Here is a 26,364-nt window from a genome sequence, read left to right as displayed (position 1 = left end):
ACATGACAAACACTTCTTTCCACCACAAACCATCCTTTCAAACAGCCCTTCCAGACTGAGGTTTCCCCAGCTGGAACGTGTTGGGCAGGACCCCTCCACGAGGAGCCTCTGTCGCCCTGAAAACTCAGCTTCTGAGCTTGCTAACATAGTTTTCTAAGGACTTTCCCAGGACAGTAACTGTAAACATAGATATGTGTACATTCTTTCTGTTACACGTCTTGTGATGGGCATCTCTCATGGCCAGTGCAGTGAGAAAGTGTTATCCTGACCATCCAATCCCTGGCTGGGGTTAGAAGCCTATAAATCCTGGGAGGAAAAATAAACTTTCTCTTCTTTTCACCACACCTCGACCTGTGTCCGTGTGATCTATTCATCTGCAGCGGTAACAAGCCTCCTCAGCCCCCAGCCCTGGGCAGGGCCGTGCCCGGTGCCAGCAGCAGCTCCAGGACAGAGATGCATCTCTGACTGAGGAAAGCTGAGAGGTAAAGCCCCAGCCAGGCTGTTCCAGCCTCCCTCCTGAGATGGCAATGCCACCGAGCAGCTCCCAGGGCCACCAGGCACTGCTGGGACCGTGCCACCCCCTTCCAGCCCGAGCTGGCACCTCCCAGCACAGATCAGACCTTTCCCCCAGGCCTGGAAGTGTCCAAGGCCAGGCTGGATGGGGTTTAGAGCAGCTTGGGATAGTGGGAGGTGTCCCTGCCCATGGAATGAGACATCTTTAAGGTCCCTTCCAACGCACACCATGCTGGCATTCTGTGCCCAGCCAGGGGTGGCACTTGCTGGGAATCACAGAGCTCATGGCAAGAGCAAAGAATACAACTGAAAAGGCAGCCAGAAAATCCTGGTCCATTCCAGCAGCCCAAATGAGGTCTGGAAAAGGCCACCAACATCCTGACTCAGTGCTCTGCTCCCTGGCACAGTGACCTGTTCCCAGAGAAGCTGCCCCTGCCTCCCTGGAAGTGTCCCAGGCCAGGCTGGACTGTCCTTGGAGCAACCTGGGGCAGTGGAAGGTGTCCCTGCCCATGGGATGAGATGATCCTCAAACTCCCTCCCAATCCAAACCATTCCATGATCCTATTTGCTGCACCATCAGTGAATTAATTCTAGACACTGAGGATTTGTGTTCAAATCACAAATAAATTTAGGCTGGAAGATCCCTCATTTAGGCCCAAAGAAATCCTTTGAACTTGGATGGATCCTGCACAGGATACACAGATCCACAGAAAACTCCGAACCACCCCCCTGGACTGGAAGGAGCAGGAGGGGCTGGAGAACAGGCTGAAGAATTTTCATTCAATGCCACACTAGAATTCTTCAACAAGGGACTCCTCTGCTTTTATGCAAATTCCCAGCTAAAGGCAAAGTGGTTTGGTTTTTTTATTATATCTATTATTAAGAGGGGAGTTCTTAATTTAAATTCCTTGACAATTTTTTCATTGCAAAAGGTATTCCCTTCCCATCCACCTCTAAACACACACTCCCTCGGTGTGTAGAGGCTGTTATTGCTTCAACATATCCTACAATCTTCCAAAATCTTCCTGAGCAGCCTCCAATTATTCTGGGCATGGCACAGCCTCAGCAGCTGCTGGAGTTACAGTAAGACAGAGCTTTTTTATTTTTTTCATCTCTTTTAATGAGATTATGCAGATTTGATATGCCCAAAATGGAGCTCCACAAATGTTCCCAACTTTTCCTCCGGCTTTGCTGAGTTTTTACTCCACCACCCACCAGAACCATAAACCCACCAGTTCTGTTTCAATTCAGCAAAATCTCTGGGCAAAGGCTTCTCTCTGCGTGCATGGAAGTGTTTTCCCAACAGATCGGGATGTTTTGGGATCGTTTTCCAGTGCTCCAAGGGCTTTGCTTTGCTGGAGGCTCACTGGCACAGGTGAGGGCAGAACGGGAGGCAGCTGCTGGGAATTCTGCCTCCAGCATTCCAGCCACCAGGATAAAAATACAGCTGGACTTGTGGGGCTCAGCCTAAGCCCTGTTTAGGTTCAGAACTTGGCCTCATTTCACTCCTGAGAGCAGATTGGGCAGGAAATGTGTGAAACACACTGGGAGAACATTCCAGGGATTTCTGCATGGATGGGATTTTTCCAGGGATGGGATAAACCTCAGCCTAGCCCAGGCTTCACAGCCAGTCAGGACTTCCAATTCTGGTGGCAAATTCCCAAATTCCACAGCCAAACTCCTGCCCCAGGTGCTGTTCTCCTCCACAGCAGCCAAGGTGGCATCCTTGGGGAGATGCCAGCATTTCCAGCCCTCGTGCCAGGCCAGCAGGGACAGAACCCAGCACACGCAGCCTGAACTGATGGATCTGTGCTGAGAGGATCAATTCTGATCCAGCTGTGCTTCCCAAACTGCAGCTGAGGTATAAATCTGCCCACACATCTCACTGAGCCACTCCTGATCCTGCTGGAATTCCCTGCTCCCTTCCTTTCCCCCGGGTCTGCGCTTGTCCTTTACACGAAAACTTTGTAATTCCGAAGTTTGTGATTCCAAAGAATTACCCTGAGTTGGGTAAAAGGAGTGCAGCCAATTCCCATGGAGGAGGAATGATGAAGGTGAGCCCAGCATTCCAACACTCTCCCATCCCAGCAAATCCTCCCCTGGATTCCTCCTCTTTCCCACCACGAATTTCTCTTTGATTCTTTCAACGCATCAAGACCAGAGCAGGGCAAAGCTGCCAACACAAAATGTCACAAAGCAAGGGAAAAGCAGGAAAGAAAAAGCAGAAGGAAGAATGAGGAGTAGAATCCTCCACCACCTCTCTGCTATCCTGGAGAGAAGGGGAGAGGAGAGAGAAGGGCAGAGTCCCCAAACATTCTCCTTTCAAGTGACTTGGGACAGGTCTATTCCCAAGAAAGCTCCCCAGTTTTAACCTAGACACCCTGAGAGCACTTTTCTTCCCAATTTATCAGGATCCCATCCCCAACTTCCATTAGAAAATGAAATAACACCTACAAATCCATTTAATAAACTTCCCAATAGCCACGACCAATAAGGGAATTTTAACAGAATTACAATCTACACAGGCCACAAAAATCTCTTCGCTCTCAGGGCAAGTTAAATTTATTAAATACATTTATTCTCCTTCAGGCAAGAGCTTTGGAATCATCCTTTTCCCTGCAGAAAAAAAGGGAAAACCTTTTTGATAGGAAGCAAATCCTTTCGCCCTTTGCTCCAAGAGAAATCTGTGTCCCCAGTTTATCAGCCAAGCACAACTGCTTGTAGAGATGTCTTCAAACCCACCCTCTGCAGCCTGGCTTTGCTGCTTGCTGCTTTCCTGGAGCAGGATTTAAATGTTCCAGGAGAACATTTCTCCTGGAAAAAAAACATTTCAAGTGCAACTTCCGAGGCAAAGTCTTGAAGGATCAGGAATCAGGACCAAATCCATCAGAAAAGTGGCTGCCTTCAGGAAGCAGCAGGCACAGCTCCACCAGAGCAGCTGAAAAGCACATTTTGGAACCATTCCCTGGATTTTCCTCCTTCCTGGGGCTGCCCAGGTGCCACCAGCCCCAGTGCTGGACTTCAGACTGGAAGGGCAGCATTGAAATCCAACACGAGTTTGGCAGTTCAGGATGGAAATGCAAAACTGGGCTTTTCCTCCAGCTGGAGAGGGGATCTCAGGAATGGAAATGATGCCAACCCTCAGCTGGGGTTAGGATTAATCCCTCCCTTCCTCCCCAGGGTTTCCTCCACAAATGCTGAACGGAGCTGGCCAAGGAGAAGACTCTGGGAAATGCTGGCAGAGGGAGCTGCTCCATCCAAGCAGGGAACTCCCTTTTCTCCCAACAAGGTGCTGCTTTTCTCATTCTCAAAATGGAGTTTCAGGGAATTTCAGCTTTAGAGTGTCCAGAGGAGGGCCAGGAATGGTGAAGGGGCAGGAGGGGCAGCTGAGGGCACTTAGGGTGTCCAGCTGGAGAGGAGGAGATCAAGGGCAGAGCTCAGAGGGACTGCAGACCCTTCCTGATGGAATATTAAGATGGATTCAGGGAAAGGTTCTTCCCCCAGAGGGAACGGGAACTTTCCCAAGGCTGCCAGAGCTCCAGGAGAGCGTGGACACCGCTCTCAAGGTTGGATTTTGGGGTGGTCTGTGCAGGGCCAGAAGCTGGAATCAATGATCCTTCATCCCTTGATTCTTGGAGTATTTTCACCTCCAGTGAAACTCAAAAAAGAGAATTAAAAAATAAAGAAAGTATTATAAAAGTGACAAAGACTGTCCTAATTTGAAGGACAAGCAGAGAAAAGTATCATAACTGATCATAAAAAACCACCAGGGATAAGCAGCCCTCTCTCAAGTCACTGAGCACCTCCTCACACTCCCTAAATGCTCCTGGCCCCAAACCAGCAGGGAAGTGCCCCAAAAAAAACCCCACTGGGAGGCACAACACATCTCTGTGCCGTGTAACTGATCCAAGGGAGCATTAAAAACATCCCAAGCAAACAGAATTTGCTCACTTTAAACTCCAGCCCCACGGCCCAGCTTTGAGGGGCTGATTGATTGCACAGGCAGAGTCAATAAAAAGAATCAATAGGAGATGCTCTGCTGAAGTACACAAGAAATCGAGGGGAAAAGACTTCAAGAGCAGCAGCAAATGTTTCTGGTAGAACAACACAGACATTTGTGTATTTACAGACTCTCCAGCCCCCGTGGGAGCACAATTAGCAAGGCACCCTCTGGACTGATAAAGGAATTTGAAGTTTCCCTGCCCCTAAAGTGGCAAGAAGTTGGTTTTTTTTCAATCCCCTACAGCATCCCCGAGCCAGGAAACCTCCCAGCCCTGCACAGATGGACAATCACCCTGGGATGTGCCACAGGAGAGGGAATCTGGTGCTGGAAAGCAGAAAAGTCCCATTCCTGGTGTCTGAGCTAGAAAACCTGCAGTTTTTGGTAGGTGCTTGATCTTTTGGATAATCATGGAATCATGATTGGTTTGGGTTGGGAAGGAGCTTAAGGATCATCTCATTCCACCCCATTCCATGGGCAGGGACACCTCCACTATCCCAGGCTGCTCCAACCTGGCCTTGGACACGTTCAGGATCCAGGGGCCACCACAGCTTCTCCAGGAAATCAATCCCAACACCTCACCACCTTCAGAGGGAGGAATTTCCTCCTAAATTTCATCTAAACCTACTCTCTTTCCATTTAAAGCCATCTCCCCTTGCCCTGTCACTTGTAAAATTGGGGTTTTCCCCACTTTAGACCAAGAAACTGCAGCTAAAGCAGCTGGGCCACACTGCCAACACTCCAAGCCCTTCACAACCTTCCCATTATCCCCCCAAACCCCCATTAAAAAAGATTAACCACAACCCAAAACCATCAAGTACACCACCTTCACTTTCCCCCTTTAGGGCTGGTTTTTTAAGGGTCAGTTCTTAAGGGTCGGTTTTTAAGGCCTGGTTTTTAAGGTTTGTTTTTTAAGGTTTGGTTTTTAAGGGTTGATTTTTAAGGACTGGTTTTAGGGGTTGGTTTTAAGGGTTGGTTTTTAAGGTTTGGTTTCTTAAGATTTGGTTTTAAGGGTTGGTTTTTAAGGTTTGGTTTTTAAGGACTGGTTTTAAGGACTGGTTTTAGGGGTTGGTTTTAAGGGTTGGTTTTTAAGGGTTGGCTTTTTAAGGACTGGTTTTAGGGGTTGGTTTTAAGGGCTGGTTTTAAGGGTTGGCTTTTTAAGATTTGGTTTTAAGGGCTGATTTTTAAGGGTTGGTTTTTAAGGGTTGGTTTTTAAGCCTTTCAAACCAAGCCCCACACCCCACCCCAACCATCAGAGCAAACCCCATTTGGAGGGGATGTTGTTACCTCTGCAGACAGGGAGAGGGAAATCCCAGGAGGCTCCGTGTCCCGAGCTGGCCTGGCAGGTGAGCAGGGCGTGGCCCTCCAGGAAGAAGCCGGGGTTGCAGCTGTACCTGACCCTGTCCCCGATGCTGAAGGTGGTCCCTTGCTGGACCCCGTTCCGCAGCCGCCCCGGGTTCCCGCACGTGTGGCTGGGCAGGGCTGCAAGGGAAGCAGGGCCTGGTTAGGGACAGGCAATTGTCACAGGCAAATCCTCAGTTAAAAGAGAATAATCATCATTGAAAACAGAATAATCCACTCCAGCAACCTCCAGACTTACCTGGTGTTGTACCAGAACTCATCAGGCCCCTTGCAGTCAACATTTAAATATCATTTCTACCAAATATCCAGATGAAGAAGGAAAAATCCCTCCCCAAGCTGCTGAGTCAACAAGATCCTCTCCTTCTTGATCAGTCTGAGCAATTTCTGAACCACAGGAAGGAATTTCAGGATCAGGCCGTGGTAGGTGCTTGATCCCCTGGATAATCATTGAATGCTTTGGTTGGGAAGGGATTTAAGGATCATCTCATTCCGCCCCATCCCATGGGCAGGGCACTTTCCATGATCCCAGGTTGCTCCAGCCTGGCCTTGGATAACTCCAGGGATCCAGGGGCAGCCACAGCTTCTCCGGGAAATCCATCCCAGCCCTCACAGGGAGGAATTTCTTCCTAGCTACTAAACCTCTCCCCCCCACCACCATTTTTATATAACTTGATTGCATTCACTTATTTAGCTTGATTAAATCCAGTGATCACATTTTTCAACAGGCCACAGTCCTTGCAATACAAGCAGTGTTGTTTAACACCTTAAATCCACCCAAAACCCAGCAAACCTGATTTCCTGGCAAAAAAACCCAAAAAAACTGAAATGTTTCAGTTCACCAGGATTTATAAGTCCCAGTGTTTAATCCAGATTTCACACACTTGCATCAAACCAGACTCAAACACAGCTGGACCCAGCTCCACTTAAGGTAAAACAGAGCTCAACAAAATCAGGGGAAATGTGGGATACTCCAATCTCAGATGGGAAAGCTGCAGCTGTAATGCCAATAAACCCTCAGGCAGTGCCTCTGCACAGCACTTCCAGGGAATTTAAATAAATCCCCCAGGTTTCCATGAGCCACTCCAAAAAGAGATCGACTCCAATCACGATAAAAGGCTGATAAGAAACCCAAGCAAAGACAACCAGGCCTAAAAATTACTTCATCAAATTGAAATCAGGCCCTTGTGCAGCATCTCCAGCGATGGCTCCTTCTCATCAGGGCTGGGAGAGCAGGGGAGGGCCCTGTTCACACTCAGGGATGGAAAAGGGGTTTGTCAGGGATGGATTTCCACAAGCAGAGTTTTGCTCTGCAGCCTTGGCAAGGCAAAGGAGAGAGGAAAAGGCAAATGATGCCCTGGCACACATGAAGAGGGATAAAACCCAGCCAGAGCTGGAGCTGGGGAAATGGGACGTAAATCCCCAGTCCTGAGGGAAATCCTGCCATGGGCAGTGCTTTGGGAGCAGGAGGATACTCTGGAATGAAGGGTTAATCCCAAATGGACACAGGAGCAGTTCCCTGCTCCCAGGGAGACCACCTGGTTTTGTGGTGAACCCAGCTCTGGAAATTCTGCAATTAAACATCACCTGGAATGGGATTTATGTTCATGGCATCTTCAGATCCACTCCTGAGCTGCTTCAATCAGGTGTTGGGGTTTTTCTGATGTTCCCATGAGCTCTGCTCACACCTGAGTGTCCCAAAGCTCAGTTTTGGGGGATTTTCAGGAGGGTTTCTGCTGTCCCCCTGATCTCTGGTCACACCTAAGTGTCCCCAAGCCCAGTTTTAGGGTTTTTCAGCTGTCCCTCCGGTCACACATGAGTGTCCCCAAGCCCAGCCCAGGGCTCCAGCCACCCCCAGCCCCTCCCTGCACAGCAGCAGGGGCAGATTCCAGCTCCTGACACCATTTCTTCCCCCCAAAGCCATTATTTACATCCCCCCCCAAAGCCCCTGGAGCTGGGAAGTTCCACCTGGAAATATTCCTGCCTGGGCAGGTTCTGGGAGCAGAGGCTGCTGTCAAATCCAGACGGGTGGAAAAACAGCCCAGAAGTAACATTTCATTTTCTGTAGTGATACTCAAACCCCCAATTTAATTAAATTACCAATGTCACTATTTTTTTTTTTTAAATGAACCCATTCCTGCTTTTATGCTTCCATCCTTTAAAATTAATGAGTAGAACAACACTATAAATAAAAATCCATCATTTTTAAAAGTCAATCTCTACCACGAGCTGCTCTCTACTTAATGAACTGTAAAGAATCAGACAACCCTGACCTGCATGGGATCTTAAAATCAGACTTGGAAAACGGATCTCAGATTAAAATTCTGCTTCACTGGACTGCCTGCACATGTCAGATCTTGCTCCAGGAGGGGAGGCACAGCAGCTTTTGGGGGGAGCAGCATTAACTCCCCCCCACTGCCCTGGGTCACTGAAGAGAACTTGGAGTTTTTAAATCACCCAAGTGCAGGAGACAAAGAGATCTTCAAATTCCTGCTCATGGAGAGAGAAAAATGATTCCAGAGGCTGGCCAGGTGAGGGCTCACGCAAGGTGCAGAACCTGTGCCCAGGGAATCTCCGATTCCCCCATGCATGAAGTGCCCAAGGCCAGGTTGGAAAGGACTTGCAGTGGTCTGGGACAGTGGATGTGTCCCTGTCCCTGGCAGGGATGGGATGGGATCAGCTTTAGGTCCCTTCCCACCCAAACCAGTCTGGGATCCACGTGGGCAGCCCCAAATGAGACCTGCTGAAATCTCCCTTCCCCTGAGAGGGAAGGAGCAGAGTGCAAGGACACAGCACTGAGTTCACTGAATTCCATCCTCCTTAGTGCTGGAAAAGGCCCCCAGGCCCCCAGTTCCACCCCTTACCACTGAACCATGTCCTCAACACCACTTCCACACTTTTCCCAGTGCTTCCAGGGTTGCTGACTCCACTCCCAAGCCTTCCCCAGGCCTGGCCAAGACTTCTAGTGGGGAATTTTTTTTAGTATCAAACCCAAACATGCCCTTGAGGCCCTTTCCTTTTGTCCTGCCACTTGTCACGTGGAGAAGAGTATGGCACCTCCTGGAAGGAGTGTGGAGAGGGCCAAGGTTCTCCCTGAGCCTCCTTTCCTCCTCAGCTGCTCCTCTGATGCTCCAGAACCTTCCCCAGCTCTATCCAACCTGAGAATCCCACAGCAGATTGAGAGGGGTCCAAGGTTCTGGGATGTCCTTGGAGCCCCTGACTGTCCCCAGGCCCTCAGATCCCTGCTGAGTGACTCCCTGAGCTGCTGCAGCCACTGCTTCCATGGATTTGGATTCTGCTCCAACACACCTGAGCAGAGATATAAATAATATAATATAATATAATATAATATAATATAATACAATATAATATAATATAATATAATATAATATAATATATCATATAATTCATATCATATAGTTCATATCATATAACTTATATTTGGTGTTTATTAATTATATAATATTAATAATAGTAACTGTTTGCATTGTATGATATTATATACTATATCATTCTAGTCTATTCTATCCTATTGTTATGTCATATTTTATTATATCATATTCTATTATATTATATTATTGCTCATTCTTGGCTGCCTCCACCAGCCAGAGCCCTGATTGCTGCAGGGATTAATAGAACTGGATTATTTACCTCAGATGTCGCCCAGAATAATGTTATTAAAGCTCTGTCTTCCCCATTTACCAATTCCCCTGCAGATTAGGAGCAGGGATTCCCCCTCCCCAAGGAAAGCTTTGTTCCCAGCAATCAAGGGAATATTTCCCAGTGATTGTACAGAAATGAAGGAGCAGATTTATGGAGAAGAAGGGAAGGTGCTGTTACACGTTTTGTAGCTGAGTCTGTTCCTTCCCAGGATGAGCTGAGAGCAGTTTATTTTGTTTGTCTGGATGTGAACAGCTGCCAAAGGCTGGTTTTAGGACAGAGGAAAGGCACTGGGATGATCCTGGTGCAGCGGCACCTCCCCTGTCCCAGGGCTGGGCTCTGGACACCGCCCTGCCAAGGGCACCCAGCAAAGGAGCCACTCTGAGGTGTTGGAGGCCAGCCCAGACACAGCAGGAGCAGAGCAGAACCTCCTCAGAGGTCACACAGCTGTCACACCAGCTGACAATGACCTGAGGCACAAGTGGCACCCTCAGCAAGAATCCATCACGTGCCCACGGAGAACGGGCAGGGATAAACCCACTGAACCCACAGCTCTCCCACTTCCTGCAGCTTTCAATCATTCCCCAAAGCCACTCAGCCTTCAAAAAGGAACCTGCTGGGCACAAAGCAACCTCTGCCCAGCTGCACATCCTCCACAGCTCTGCTCTCTTCCTTTTCTCTTCCCTTTCACTCTGGGCCCCTTCAGTCCCATCCTCTGGAACCTCATGAATTCCTGGGATTTGTGTCCCACCCTCCATTCTAGTGGGAGGTGTCCCTGACCACTGGGGGTGGAAAACAAAGAGTTTTAAGGTCCCTTCCAACCCAAACCTCTCCACAATCTTGACATTTTACCCTGAGAGAAGCATGCAGGACCCTCCTTCATCCACACTGATCCTTTTCCTCCTGGGGTCAGACCTGTGAGTACCAGAGCAGATCTGACTCCCAGATTTCACTGGGTGTCGCCTAAAATTAAATGAACTTGAAATGGAATTTGGAGATTTGAGGCATTTCCATCACCCATTCCCAGAGCTGCAGCAGAGCTCCCAGAACTGCTGACCCACACCAGCAGCCTCAGCCCACCCACTGATTTTCATTTTTTACCTCCCTCTCTCCCTGCTCCTTTCAACTGAGCTGCTACAGAGCTCCCAGAACTGCTGATCTACACCAGAATCTTCCTCCCATCCACCTTCAGCTCCTGCATTTGTTTCTTTCCGCTCCTTTTAACCAGCCTGCTCCCAACTTTCCTCATCCCAGGGTGGCTCCACTGCGAGTTTTCAACATCAGGAGCTTTCACAACCTGGTGCTCGTCAAGCTGTGCCTCCTTGTTCCAGTTCATTCGAAATTAATTAGGAGTTTTTAAGTCATTAGATGTGACTCAACGCATCCTTGGCCAGAGTCCCACCATCACAGCGCATTCAGCCTAATTACATCAGCCTCTCCCAAGCCCCCAAAGCTCTCATTGTCAGCAGGGAAAAAAAAGGGGGGAAACAAAATTAAAGAGATGCTCCTCTCTTTGCTCGCCATCAGCTTCTTGACCTATTCTAGGAGACTTTCAAACAAAACCCAAATCCATCCTCTCCCCCCTGAGGAGAAACCTTCCCTATTCCAATTAATCTCCAGCTCCATTTTCTCTGTTGATATTGCTGGAATATGAAACAAGCCCGAGGTTTAGGGCATGCAGCTCCACTCTATTACCCTATTTACATAGCTAAAAGCAGCTTTTTTATGGCTTGAATTACTCGGGCTGGTTTACGACAGAGATTTCCATGCTATCATTGTTCTAACCTTGAAATCTTATCAAGGAGTGCAACTTTGATGATATGAGGCTGTACATCACATCTCTGCATTCCCAACTCATCTTCATCCCTAATAAAAGAGGAAGGAAGGCGAGGCAGGCCCTGCCAGAGCAGCAATAATTTATAAATCCCATGGAACGACGCTGCACGGAGCACACAAAAATAACAAAATCATTGACCTCAAGCACTTGGTTCAGCCAGCGCTGCACACATGGCTCCAAATTAATCCCCACTCTGATTTTTAATTTTTTTTTTAACCCTTCTTTGTGTTTTCTTGCCTTTCCTGGATTTTTGGAGGGGTTGGAAGTGAAGATATCCATGGGAATCAACAGGAGAGCCAGGGCAGGGAGATATTCTCTTAATGAGACAGCTTGCACTGGGTCCTAGAAATTCAAGGGAAAAACCAGATTTTTTAAGGAGAATATCCCTAAGATTTCCATCACAATTCAAAGATTAAGTGGACAGCCATGGAGGACACGGGGAGTGGAGGAGGGATCCACACAGACCCATTTCCTCCCACTCTGCACCCGTAACTTCTGGGCCAGGTACCACAGGGATACTCCAGGACTGTCTGAGATCTTTCAGCAGTGTTTTAGAGCAATCTCCTTCAGTTCAGAAGAGTTTTAATCTTCACAAGAACTGTCCAGAATGTGCTACAGCAAAGGAAATAAATGGGATCGTTTTCATTTCATTTTATCCATTTTCTTTCGTGCCATGATTTGTTTCCAGTACAGCCAGAGATAAAGCTAAATGGAAACTACTTTTTCCCCCTCCAATATTTCTCTGTTCACTAAAAACCAGCCAGGAAGTTACTTTTGGATAATAGCAACCAAAATGGTTCATCATCCATCTTGTTTGTGGGAGTAGTTCTGGGGCTTTTTGGTTGGAATTTTTTTTCTTTTTGGAAACTCAGTTTCAGTTTTCAATTTCCCTTTCTGAAATGTGCCTCAGCAACTTCAGTGCAACTTCCAAGGATATCCCACAGGCTTGGAGAGGATGAGCTTGGATTTGATTAAATCATCATGCTGCAGAAATAGCAAAAGATGGGAGGCATGAGAGCAGTGAGATCAGGGGAATTCAGGAACAACCGATCCCACGTGTGTGCGGGATGTGGGGAGCACCCGCAGCAGCTCCTCTGCCACTCCTCGTTTACACTTTCAAATAAATGCCAGCACTGGCTGAGCACAGCAGAGAAAGCCTGGCTGGAATGAAGATATGAATCCCAGGATCATGGAATGGTTTGGATTGGGAGAGGATTTAAAGCTCATCCCATTCTACCCCTGCCATGGGGACAGCGTCCACTGTCCCAGGCTGCTCCAAGCCCTGTCCAACCCAGCCTTGGACAATTCCAGGGATCCAGGGGCAGCCACAGCTTCTCTGGGAATTCCATCCCAGCCCTCACAGGGAGGAATTTTTCCCCACTCTCTAATCTAACCCTCCCCTACGGCAGCTTGAGACCATTCCCTCATGTCTGAGCTCTCCCTCCACGCCCCTGTGGGAAATATGGAAAAGTGGCTCCAGGAACCCTCTGCTGCCCCTGCAGAACAACCTCACCCTGGCAGATCTCAGGGTCCTCGGCCACCACCCCACCCTGGGATGCACCAGGATCCTCCTTAGGGACGTGTTTATCCCCCTGAACACGCTCCAGCTTCCCAGTGCCACAACACTTGAACGGGGATTAATTTAAAGGAGGTTTGAAGTGTTTTGCTGAGCAGGAATGCCTTTAAGTGTGTGTTTAAAGGCTCTGCTGTACTGGCATTTAACAGCTGCAGAGTGACTTGAAAACCCTTCCACAGGGAGGAGGGTGGTTCTACGTTCCCTCTCTCCCTCCCCGAGCCCAGGTTTAACCATCCCATGGTGCCAGGAAAATCAATCCACAAACACCAGAGGTTTGTGTCCAAAAAGGAGCCAGAGAAATCCTGGAACTTTACTGGATAAAGGGAGAGGCCATGGGGCATTTCCCATTGGGTCTCAAATTTTTGGGGGAACACAGCCTTCTTTTTATCCCAATTTCCCAGCTGCATTTCCCTCTCTCTTTCCACATTGGCTGAGGTACTTGAGAGGCACAGACTTCCCAAACTGACTAATACAGACACCCTTCTAACGTGTACCCCCCTTTTTCTTTCCCTTGTGTCTCTTTTTTCTTCCCCCCTTCTAAATCCAGGGATTTAGCACAGTTTTTGTGTCCGTGTCAATTAATGCACTCCTATGGAATTTATGGTTATTCCCACTGCTTCTTTCATCACTCCATATCTGAACTTTCCTACCATCAGGCCCTCAGTCTGGCTGTAAAACAAAGACACCTTCCCATTGCTTTCAGTGGCAAACACAGTGCAGCACGAGAGCCCAGCCCCGAGCAGCAGCAGCATCAGGAGAGCAGAGCAGGCACCAAACCGATGCCTTCAGCTGCACCTCTCACATTTTCCAGACTCTGTACAGCACTGGAACATAACTCTGAATTTCATATAGAGTGCTAGCAAGTTCTCCTCACAGTTCAGTCAGACAGAACAATCCTTTTCCAGCCCCAGAACCAAGGACACCATTCCAGCTTCAGGCCCGAAAAGTAAAACGAGCAGCAAATTGAGGAGAGCAAACTGGGAGGATGGGACTTTGTGGATGCTAACTGCAAAAAGAAGGGAACAGAGCCTGTGTGAAACAGAGTCACAGGCTTCTCATTCTGGCCTGAGAAAGAATCCAAACAGTCCTTGGTAAAGGACAACAATCTTTGCAGGTGGTGTTTAGGAAAACAGTGAAGGAGTAGTGTTCCAATTAACCAGTGATGGTGATGTGTTGCTTTAATGACCAATGAGAGTTTTACCTCTCGGACTTTCTCGGACCTGTCTATAAAAGAAGATCAGGAATAATAAACTTTGCTCTCCTGTTCAACACACAAGAGAGACTGTGTTGTTCTTCTCACCGTTCCCAATAGAGCGACAGGACTTCATCACCTGAAGCTGAATTGGACAATTAACCCCAAAACTTACAGAAGTGTGAAAACTTGTGACTCAGAGTCCATCTTGGGCCAGGCTCTTGTACTGTCCAAGGTGTGTCCTTTGAAGGATAAATAAATCCCTACTTTATTCCTTTAACTCTGTCCAGCCTCTGCTCCAGGTGAGCCTCTCAAGGCACCAAGTGAGAGCAGAGCTGCAGCTGCAGCTGCCAGGGCACATGAGTGCTCTCAGTCCATCCTGCACATCAGGCTCCACGTGGGATCAGTGTGAGATCCCCCTGCTCAGTGTGAACTGATCCCACACAGACACTGGGTGCCAGTGTTGGTCTGCTCTGCTCCTCGCTGGAGAGTGGCCCTGGCCACGGAACACTCTTTGTTCTGGGGGAAAAAAGCCACTTCCAACTTTAGAGGCCACATTGTTCGTCTGCTCACTGATCTCTGGCTGCTGGCTCCTCACCCAGGAACGGGGGCTGCAGCCAGCTCCATCTGTTTGAATCAACACTGCACCACAATACAGCATTCCTGGGCTTTCCAGCCCCCTCCCCTGCAACGGGCAGGGCTGCAAGGGCAGGGCTGGGGACACTGCCGTGCTCCAGGTGTCACCTGCGTGTCCCCACAGCATCACACACAGCTCAGTCTTCCCTCTCCCACCCCTCACTCCCAGCTTCCAGAAGCCTTTGGAAGCGCAGGTGGGGATTTCACAGCACGTTCCTGCTCTCCTTTCTTCCCAAGTGAGGAGACTGAGTCAGTTCAGCTCCACCGAGGTTAAACCATGAATAATGCACTGCCTCGGAGCTGGGGCCAGAAGGCCCCGGAATTCACAGCTTCCACTTGTTTCAGCTCCTCTCAGACTCAATAAGGTCTGCCTCACACCCACAAATAAACAGGAATAAACTTGTTTGTTTTCATTTTCCAACTGCCTTCAGAATTTATCCCTTCTCGTTGAGCCCCTCTCACAGTTTATCTTTCCCTGCTCCTTCTTTGGGAAGCCTGGCTACCCAAAACCACCAGATACTCAATATTTTGTACAAAAGGCTTCCCAGGACATCAACCTCCCAGAGGACATGAAACAGTGAGTGAGAGCACAGAGTTTGTGGGAAGTGCCCTTGGGAAGAGGGAAAAATGAAATGTTACACCACTGATATCAAAATATGACACCAGTTTATAGCAAAAGCCAAAGGAGGTTGAGCTGGCAGCACAGCCACCTCACATCAACACCCAGGAATCAAAACCATCCTGAGGATGGTGCCACAAACAGCCCACGGAGCTGCCACAGCAATTTTGGTCACCACCTGCCTCCAGCTCTGCAGACTCATTATTAATTTGTGGTCATAACTGATGGGAAAAAAACCCCCAAACCTCCAGATGGTAATTTTATCCCCTTCACTGCAAACACAGCTCAAGTGATCCAATTATGTCATAAAAACACGCCCAGGGCACAGCACGAGCAGTGTTTGGGAAGGGCTCACCTCTTTTAGCCCCACGTGGAATCTCCCCAGTGCCTGAATTTATTCAGGGACAAGAATTGATCCTGATTTCAGGAACCTTACTCTGATTTCTGTGGCTCAGGTAGACAGACGCCCACTAGAAGTTATACAACCCAGCCTTGGCAGACCTTCAGTTTGAGAGAAGAAACTTAAAAACGTGTATCCAACTACAAAGTACTGTGTAACACACTTCTTACAGGAGCTCTGCTCCAGAATTGCAAAGGCAGAGCTTCAAAATTCTTTTCAAGCATCAAAATATAACTTTGGACTTGAACTCGCTCAACCAACCTGGCTCCCTTTCCCTGCCTTTGGGATTCAAGTGCTCACCAGTCCTGGAAATAGCAGAGTATTCCTTCAGTAGATGAGCTGTCACCAGGCATCCCAACTGTTCCTATTTAAAATAGAATCAGGCTCTGGGGCTCAGGCCTGCCCTGTCTTTTCTTTCATAATCTCAACCTATTTAATGGAGAGTTAAAAGATAATTATACAAGCTAAGTTGAGGCAGGCAGTGCAGGGGAGAAGAGAAATGACCACAGGACTAATCAAATGAGGAAAAGCCAAAAATCCCCTAATTTGAGGGTTCAGAGTGGACACAGCAGCAGCAGAAGGAAGCAGCTTCCCAAAGAGCCCACATCACCAATGGGATTTTGAAGATCCATCAAGCAGAGATGCCCTGATGGGGTGACAATGAACCCTCCTGCTCCGAGGGACATCCTCCCATGCTCCTGTGCCCCTGGAACAGAACATCCCCAGCTCCCAGATCCTGTTCCAGTGCAGGAACAGGCATACTGCGAGCCCTGGGTGAGACTCCTCACCTGCAGGGAGCATCCTGAGCCCTGGGGAGGCAGAGGGGACTCTGCTGTCACTGCTGAGGACACGGGTGTCACTCACGCCTCCTCAGCCAGGACCGAGGTGCTCTGGATGATTCCCAATCCCCCTGCAGGGACATTTGCCTCCTGCCTGCCACTTCCCATCACCTTCGGAGCCCTCTGCACTGACAGAGGGGTTTGGGAAATGTCCAAACCCCACCAGGCTGCGAGGAACCTTCCCAGGATGGAAAACCTGAGCGCTGGGAGTGCTCTCCCAAAACCCTTCCCAAAATTCAGGAATGCAGGGAAACCTGGAGAGACACCAACCACACAAGGAGTTCTCCCATCCCTCCCTTTTACTCAAAAACCACCTCGTATTCCCTCCTCTCTCCCTGGACGAGACACTGGGAAGCTTCACTCAAAGCTGGGTGTCTATCCCAAAACACTCATTTGGAATAAATGCTTCAAACAGCTCCAGGAGACCTTAAATACACCAGGAATTCATGCAGGGAGATATTACAAATGGAAAAATCTATATATCCATACTGCAAGGCATCTACTGTACAAACATTGTCATGGAAACAGGACTCGGATCTGCTTTAAAGGACACGGAGCAAGTGGGAAGAGAAAGGGCTGGACTGAATCCAAAAACCCCCAGACACCTCAAGGTCTCACAACTGGCCTGAACCTTCTTCCACTCTGAGGCAAACAACGGCTTAAATTTCCTATCACTGAGCTGAAAGCTGAAGGTTTGCCTTGGATCTGAGAAAAATCATCTCAAAGGGGCATAAATGTAAAGACAAAAATACCATGTTCAGTTCCAACATGGAGGAAAAAAAATGCGAATTTCACTGACAGTCCAACAGAAACAGCTCAAAATAATTCCCATTCCCACTTCCATCCAAATTTTCCAAATCCCGATTTAGCTGGTATTTTAATTACTCTGTTTGTAAGCAACACAAGCCTGCCCTCTCTAAGGGCAAAGATTCAAACCCTACTGAAATTTTGGGAGAGCAGGAGGAGCAGCCACTGGCACCCCTCAGCCCTCCACCCCCTGTGCAGATGTTCCAGCTGCAGATGTTCCAGCTGCCAAGAGGAACGAGAAGGAACAAAATCTCTTTATTCTACAAAGTCCCCTTCACCTGCCTACCACAGAGCAGGACAATTCTCAGCTTTAGCCCTTGATTTCATGCCTTGAATATTTGATATTCAAAATCCACCAAATCGTGGTCAAACCACTCTGACCCCTCCAGATCTCCCAAAGCAGAGCAGAGGGGAAGTTCAGCCCCTTCCAAAGCTCACGGTGGGAGGGAGGATTACCACAGCCAGCCCTGTGATGTGGGATTTAATGTGGAAAGAGTAAAATCTCTGCTCTGGGGAGCTCTGCATCACAGGGGACATGAGAGGAGGGCAGAGAAGAGCCTGAGGGGCAGCTCTGATCTCTGCTCCCTGTGACAGGAGCCAGGGAATGGCTGGAGCTGGGCCATTCCTAGGCTGGATTTAGGGAAAGGTTCCTGCCCCAGAGGGTGCTGAAGTCAGGTTTTATTGAAATCAGCTTTGATTGAAATCAGGTTTTACTAAAATCAAGTTTTGCTGACCAGGCTCCCCAGGGAATGGGAACATTCCCAAGGCTCCCAAGAGTTCCAGGAATGTTTGGACACCGCTCCCAGGGATGCACAGGGATTTGGGAGTGTCTGTGCACGGCCAGGAGCTGGACTGGATCATGCTTCACCCCTTCCAGCTCAGGACATTCCATGGCTCTGTGATACAGAGCCAAACCAGGTATTTTTAGCCCAAACCCTTCCATGAGCTGCTCATCCTCTCACTGCTTCTCTCCATTGATTACGTTTTTAATCATGCCCAAACAAGTGAGTTATTAAATCAATTCCAAAGCAGCAGAGCCAGTGGGGCTGAGGCAAGGGGAAGATGAGAGCAGGAGCAGAGAAAAGGCTGCTGAGGAGGCAGATTAAACATTCCCATCCTCACAGAGCACAAAGCAACACCTGGACTCAGCAGCTGGGATTAGGGAGATCTCTCCCTCCCAACTCCTACTGCCATCCTGAAAGATTTCCAGGCCGTGATTTACTTGATGAAAGTTCCAGGCATCCCACAAAGGAGGGAAGCAGTTACATAAGGAATCCTTTCCTAATGAACTCCCCACTGCAAAATCTCTGGAGCCTTTTGTCCATTGGACACCTGGAGCTCTGTCCCAGGCAGCTCCAGCATTGGAAAATGTCTGGGAATGAGAAACTCCTCCCAGCTGAGACCACAGGGAAGGTGCTGAGCTGTTTCCATCACTCACAGGAAGAAAAAATGGAAAAACTTTTGTGGAGTTTAAAGACATCCACTCACTTGTTCCTGGGAGCACTGGGAGGTTTGGCTGAAATCAGGTTTGACTGAAACCAGGTTTTAGTGAAGTCAGGTTTTACTGAAATCAGGTTTTGTTGAAATGAGGTGTGACTGGAAACAGTTTTGATTAGATTCAGGTTTTACTGAAGTCAGGTTTTACTGAAACCAGTTTTTATTGAAATCAGGTTTGACTGCAGTCAGTAAAACCAGGGCTTTCCTGAAATCACAGCCAGAGGGAAATGAGCACCACACATCAGAACACCACAAAATTGTCCTTCCCAACTCCAGCAGGCAATTCCCACTGGGAGAAAAGCTGTGGCTCCTTCCTAAGCTTCAGTTTTTGGGAAGGCAGTCCCTGCTTATCCAGGCTGGGAATCTGTTCAACATCAGCTCTCAGGGGATTTCTGCTGAGGGAGTCTTCACTTGGGGCAGAAATGCCATAAAAATTGTTTTGTCAGGAGCTGCAGGCCCAGAATTCCATAAAAATTGGGCTGTCAGGAGCTGTAGAGCCCAGAAATGCCATAAAAGTCCAGGTGGCCAGGAGCTGCAAGCCCAGAATTCCACAAAAGAAGGGGTTTTAGGGGCTGCAGACTCAGAACCGTATAAAAATCAGGGTTTTAGGAGCTGCACAGGCCTGAATCCCATAAAACTCAGGTTGCCAGGGGCTGCAGAGCCCAGGAAAGCCATAAAAATTTGTCTGTCAGCGGCTGCAAGCCCAGAATTCCATAAAAATAGGACTGTCAGGACTGCAGTATGCAGAATTCCATGAAAAATGGGATTGTCAGGCCCAGAATTCCATAAAAATTGGGGTGCTAGGGGCTACAGGCTCAGAATTCCATAAAAACCGGGGTTTCAGGAGCAACAGAGCCCAGAATTCCATAAAAACAGAGAATTCAGGGGCTGCAGAGACCAGAATTCCATAAATATCAGAGTGTCAGGGGCTGCACAACCTGGACGGGCTCAACACACCAACCTGACACTTCTCCAAGCTCCCAAAACTTTCCATTCCCATCTGGTTTCTCCACAAAAAAACTCGGGATATCCCTCCTCTGATCCCAGCCACTCTGCTTCCAGCGCTGCAGCCTGCCCCAGGAATTTCCAGGGGGAGTTTCAGGGCTCCAATTGCTGCTCACACAAATTGCTCCGGGGCTTTGCTGTGCTCTGCTCCATTGCCCTAGCAGCAGAACATGGATTTTCCTGTAAAATATCCAAATTCCAGCTGCTTTGGCCCACTGAGGACTCGCTCATGCGGAATTACAAGGAATTTGACTTCCAGGAAGTTGTTTTTTTCCTGCTGAATTCCTTCCTTAGCAGCCACCAGCTCCTGAGGACAAAAAATACCATTCTTGAAACAACAGGAGAGGATGCTGGGAGATGGTCTGGGATAAAAACACCAGGACTTGCTTGGGAATTCCCAACAAAACACAATTAATGGGATTGTTGTAGGGAACAGATAGATTTTTTTTCCTCCCACTCTACGCTCCTGATTTATAGGATGAGAGGTTGCATTGAGGAGCAGGATAAAAACAATATTCATTATTCCAAGGTTATTTTAAGTGGAAAAAAAGATTCCTCTGGTTTGGTTTATAGCATTAAATCTATAAATACATATAAATATATAACAACATGTCTGGAATATGAATTCCAGGACAGTCTGGGACCTGAGTCTCTGTCCAGGACACTCTGAAAAAACAAAAATCCAACAATTTCTGACACAGCCTGTGGAACAAACTGCTCCTGTTTCTCTGGATAATTTTGGAATCACCTCTCTGTCAGTTCCATTAGGATTTTGGAGACTCCTGGACTTCAAATCCTGTTTGTTTCCCTCACACTGAGCAGGGTTTATGTAATTTTTGATATGAAAGGAGAACTCCACACCGAACTCCAGGTCCTGGTAAATCCAGGGTGGCTCCAATGCCCATCTCAGCCATTCCTGAGCTCCAGCCAAGCCCTACAAACCAGCACTAAAGGGATTAAGCCTGCAGGAGGGGAAAATTCACAGAATTCAATGACACAGCACTGGGGAAAAAAAAAATTCCAGCAGCAAAACCAACTCTGAAAGGGATGGAGGGGTTGGGAAGAGGCTGAACCAGGAGATGTTCCCAAATCCAGGGGAAAAATGGACATGGATTTGCACAGGTGGGACACCCAGACACGGGAAAAACCGCCAGAATGAAGTAAAAATGGGGAGGAAAACGAGAGAAAAGAAATATTCCTGCAAATTTGCTTCCTCCACAAGGCCAGGGCAAAACAATCAGGGAATTTGTGTTCCTCAGACAAGGAGATGGAATTTCCACACACCCAGCTCCACCAGGGCCCAGAGGAAAGTCACAGACCCTGAAGCCAAAAATTCCAATAAATTTCAGATGCTCCACAGTAATAAATACATAATTTAAGGGCAAATTCTTCCTAAAATCCATCAGGGAGAAATAAAAAGGACAAACTGCTCTGGAATCAGTTTTGGGCTCTGAATGGGTTACTTGGAACCCATTTCTACATGCTTTTTTTACCCATCCTCTTTCTTTCCCCTCAGCTTTTGTGCAAAGCTGAAAATATCCAGCCGTGCCACGCCGCCTGTTTATGGAATAACACCGGAGCTGCCAAATTCCCACCCTCCATTCTCCACTGCTCATTCCCAGCGATGGAGGCCACGATTCCCAGGCAGAAATGTGCATTTCTATCCCTCTCTTCTTTGGCACCAGGATCTATTTTGAATTGAACAAGCTCATGTTTTTCCCCCTCAGGCTGAAATGCATTTCAGGCATTTCATGGGATTTGTTCGGATCACAAATGGATGTGGAAGTCTGATCCAGCAGAATAGAAACACCTGGATTTACATACATTAATACATATTTAATACATCCATATATGTAGCTAGGAAGTTTATTTTATTGGTATATGTATTTATTTAATATATTAATGGGTATTTAATATGTTAATATATGCAGTTTATATACTTCTTATCTGTAAAGATGATAAAGACATTAATACATTTGCTAAATATATTTTAGAAACACCTTTCAGATTGTTTCTAACCACAGAGTGGGACTGGGCACAGGGAATTCCCTGGGGAATATTCCAGGAGTCCTGTGCAGGTGGATTCACTTTTTCCCCCTTCTTTTTTCCCCAGGAACACAAAGCCAGGTGAGTTTGTGCGTCCAGGGATGGATGAACAAGTGAGGAAAATGTGAAATCCTCAGGAAAAGCTTTTCCCTGGGATTTGTTGGTTGCTTGAGTTTTTTCCTTGTTTTCTCCCTTTTTTCCATGGCAGAGGAGGGTTCTTTCCTTTCTGCCTGTCACACCTCAGGCTGGCAGCACAATTTGAGCTGGAAATGCCAAAATTCACCTTCCAGAGCGGCCTTGGCTGAGGGGGTTTTGTTGGGAATTGTTGGGAACATGGAAAACCCACAGGACACCAATCATCTTTACTTAATCCCTATTAAATGGCCCCAGAATCCTGCCTTGGGAAATGATCAGGGTGGAATTCCACTCCTCCCATCTTTTGGAAGCCCAAACTAAAACCCAGCAGGAGGAATTTTATGGCAGAGCCAATAAAAATTTCCACTTAAAGGAAATTAATGCCTTAAGTAACACATTTGAGTCCCCGTGTCTTGCATAAATTAAAGGTCATGCACTCAACTCTTCCAAACTCAATTATTTCTCGCCTAATGAAGTTTATACAGCACATTAAATGGGCAAATCAAACTGAAACCATCCTTCTTGACCAGCTGGAGTTGGAAAAATGATGAACAACGACGTTCACTGCCCAGAAAATAAAAATATTTCCAAAAATCCTCATTTTCCCTGAGAGCTGATGGCCCCTGATTTGCTGTTGGAAGGTTCAGGATACTCCAAATTCCCTTTCAGGAGAGGCTCAATTTTTTTCTCTTTCAAGTGGGCATCGTTCCTATCAGCCCTCCACATCTGCTAATTAAGCACTCTTCAGTAATTAAAGTTCTTGCAGTAAAAAAAAATTAAGAATTAGGAGGCGATCATTAGGGATTAAACACTCCCAGCACAAAGGGGAATGTGGAAAAGCCAATTTGCAGGAACAGATTGGGACCTGTTGCAGTTTTCTGCACAAAACTGGGGAGGGAACGGTGTTTGCATGAAATTTTCCTGATATTGATGAGTTTTTCATTTGGTCACTGAAATTATTGGAAGATGAAATAACTGAATAATTATGGCATGTTTAGTTCAGCTTTTCAATTTATTTGGAGTTGTTTGGTTTCCTCTTATTTCAGACTGGATTTTACCAGCACCAATAGCAAAAAAATGTCTTTTCCAAGGTGTGGAAAATAATACTAATACTAATACTAATACTAATACTAATACTAATACTAATACTAATACTAACACTAACACTAATACTAATACTAACACTAACACTAATACTAATACTAGTGGAGAATTAATTCTCAAAAATTGCAGAGTTCCTGTTCACGTTTAGAATTCCCTGATTTGTCTTCTAATCCCAGCCAGGGGTAAGGAGGGTTTGGGTCACTTTGTCTTCCAAATCAACTGAAATCCTGTAGGGTCTGAAAATCTGAACTGTGGGCTTTGAAAATCTGAATTGTGGGCCTTGAAAATCTGAATTGTGGGCTTTGAAAACCTCATTGTGGGCTTTGGGAACCTGAATTCTGGGCTTTGGCAGTCTGGACTGTGGGCTTTGAAAATATGAATTCCGTTCTCTAAAAATCTGAATTCTGGGCTTTGGCAATCTGGATTGTGGGCCCTGAAAATCTGAACTGTGGGTTTTGGGAGCCTGAATTTTGGGCTTTGAAAACCTCAATTCTGTGCTCTAAAAAATCTGAATTCTGGGCTTTTAAAATGGGAATCCTGAGCTTTTATTTCCCTGCTGATGTGCTGTGCTCACCACTGGAGCCAGTTCCTCTCTCCCGGGTTGAGCTTCTCCCATTTCCTGTCCCAAAATTTGTTGTTTCCTCTGCAAAAAGGGACAGCTAAAGCTGACTTCTCTCGGGGTGTGCTCATGCCTGGCAGGTTAAAACCACCCATCCCATAAACACGAAAAAAGAAGGACATCAGCAGGAAATAAATGGCTGCAGAGGGATCACCCCAAGGAGTGTCCAACTCCCCTCCTGTCCAGCCACATCCAGAACCCCCAGCTCTGGCAAGTGTTGCCCAAGAAGGGTTTGGACAACAAAGGTGGCATTTTTGGGGTGTCCAGGAGCTGCACTTGGATGATTTTTTGTGGGTCCAACCCAGGATATTTTATGATTCTGTGATTCAAGGACAATGAGCGCTCTGCTGCCAAATGCCACCAAAATGGCCAAATTCAAACACCAAAGTGGCCAAATTCAAACACCAAAATGAGCCAAATTCAAACACCAAAGTGGCCAAATTCAAACACCAAAATGGCCAAATTCAAACACCAAAATGAGCCAAATTCAAGCACCAAAATGGCCAAATTCAAGCACCAAAGTGGCCAAATTCAAGCACCAAAATGGCCAAATTCAAACACCGAAATGGCCAAATTCAAACACCAAAATGAGCCAAATTCAAATACCAAAATGGCCAAATTCAAACACCAAAATGAGCCAAATTCAAGCACCAAAGTGGCCAAATTCAAACACCAAAGTGGCCAAATTCAAACACCAAAATGGCCAAATTCAAATACCAAAATGGCCAAATTCAAACACCAAAATGAGCCAAATTCAAGCACCAAAATGGCCAAATTCAAACACCAAAATGGGCCAAATTCAAGCACCAAAGTGGCCAAATTCAAACACCAAAATGGGCCAAATTCAAGCACCAAAGTGGCCAAATTCAAACACCAAAATGGGCCAAATTCAAGCACCAAAGTGGCCAAATTCAAACATCAAAATGAGCCAAATTCAAGCACCAAAGTGGCCAAATTCAAACACCAAAATGGGCCAAATTCAAGCACCAAAGTGGCCAAATTCAAACACCAAAATGGGCCAAATTCAAGCACCAAAGTGGCCAAATTCAAACATCAAAATGGGCCAAATTCAAGCACCAAAATGAGCCAAATTCAAGCACCAAAGTGGCCAAATTCAAACACCAAAATGGGCCAAATTCCAGCTCCACAGACCCCTCAGTGGTTCCTGCCCTGCTTTTCCCTCTCCTCCCTCACCAGGAGCGGCACCTCCTTCACTGCAATGTTGAGCCCAGCAAGTGTCACTTGACGTTTGCTTAAATGCTTTAATAGAGGCTCCTATTTGCAGAGCATTAGCACAGCCTCTCTCCAGCGCTGATTGGGCTCATTTGCATATGCAAATCACACGTCAATAAGAGACACTTAATATTTCCTCCACTTCATTTAGGGCTGCAGCAAACGTGGGTCGATATCTGCTCCATCCTCTGCGGGGAGGGAAGGGGGGCTTGGGGCTGAGTCAGCAAATGCTAATTAGCTCTGCTGCTTCCAAGCCTTAAAATCAATTAGTGAGATATTAAGGCAGACTGGCTGGGAGCTCATTGAAGTAATAAAAATCTTTTGTGTGGCTAAAAAGGAAAATAGACCAGGAAGGTTTGACTCTTCCTTCCCCGGGGAGCTAGGGTAGTCTGGGATCCTGATGGAGAGAAAATCATCTGCCCCTGGAATGTGGCTCCACTGGGCACGACTGGGAGGGGAAAAGCAGGAAGGATTTCCCAAAACTACACAGATTTCAGTGGGAGTTTTCCCTCTGCCCTTGCTGGAGCAATGGGAACACTCAGGGACAGCAGAAGGAATGGCAGCATCACATCTACCAAAGCCCAGTGTCCAGGATAGGAATCCCCCAGTGACTCCTGATCACTGCCAGGGCAGGGACTCCAGGATTCAACAGCTCCAAAAATCCCACTCAGCACTCCAGCACTCCAGAACCAACTCCACAAGCTCCTGGGAACGAGCAGTGCCCTGAGGAGCTGCAGCACCAGCTCAGCCACCCAAGGGCCAGTCCTGCACCTCAGGAAATCCACTGGATCCTCCCCAAAATCCACACGCTCCAGCTGAGCTTCCCACCCTGAGGAATTCTCTGGGAGGAAGGGACTCTATCAAGAGGATCCTTTGGAATCACCTGGTTTACACCAGCTGAGGGTCACAGGCTCACCCCATCCCACAGGAGAGGCACAGGCAGGAAAATCCATGAAAATGGAGCTTTTAAGGTGTTTCCCCTCGCTCAGCTGCAGCTCCTGCAGGAATCCCATGGATATTTGAGCTTGGGAACTCATGGAAAGCTCTTGGATCCAGAACCGAGCTCAGGGAACAGCCCTATTTCTGCTTTCTGTCCCTTTTCCCACCTACGGAGGTGCAGGTTCATGAACAAGACTCACAAATTCCCAGGGAAATCCAGCAGCCAGCACAGCTAAATTTCCATTTATTTCTTCACCCTCTAATCAAGGTTTTTGCTTTATGAGTGCCTGAGCACCTGCTGCAGCCCCAAGCTCATCAACACTGCACAGGGCAGACACCTGGCTCGTC

The 26,364-nt window shown here is 47.4% G+C and overlaps 1 protein-coding gene across 3 annotated transcripts in view; it reads right to left on the bottom strand.

Annotated features, from left to right (window-relative positions):
• The window catches only part of CSMD2 (CUB and Sushi multiple domains 2), a 294,243-nt gene that overhangs the window by 189,359 nt on the left and 78,520 nt on the right, over positions 1–26,364 (bottom strand). For all 3 annotated transcript variants that reach the window (XM_088067354.1, XM_088067353.1, XM_088067355.1), the window contains exon 5: positions 5,801–5,995. In XM_088067354.1, the coding sequence (XP_087923480.1) occupies positions 5,801–5,995 (195 nt within the window). The remainder of the gene's footprint in view (positions 1–5,800; positions 5,996–26,364) is intronic.

Source organism: Pseudopodoces humilis, chromosome 27 (genome assembly GCF_049639895.1).
Source record: "Pseudopodoces humilis isolate 2021_Gansu_Grassland_sample_001 chromosome 27, ASM4963989v1, whole genome shotgun sequence".
In the NCBI taxonomy this organism is placed as follows: Eukaryota; Metazoa; Chordata; class Aves; order Passeriformes; family Paridae; genus Pseudopodoces; species Pseudopodoces humilis.
Note: the sequence above shows the minus strand (reverse complement) of the source record. Positions and strands in the feature narration are given on the sequence as shown.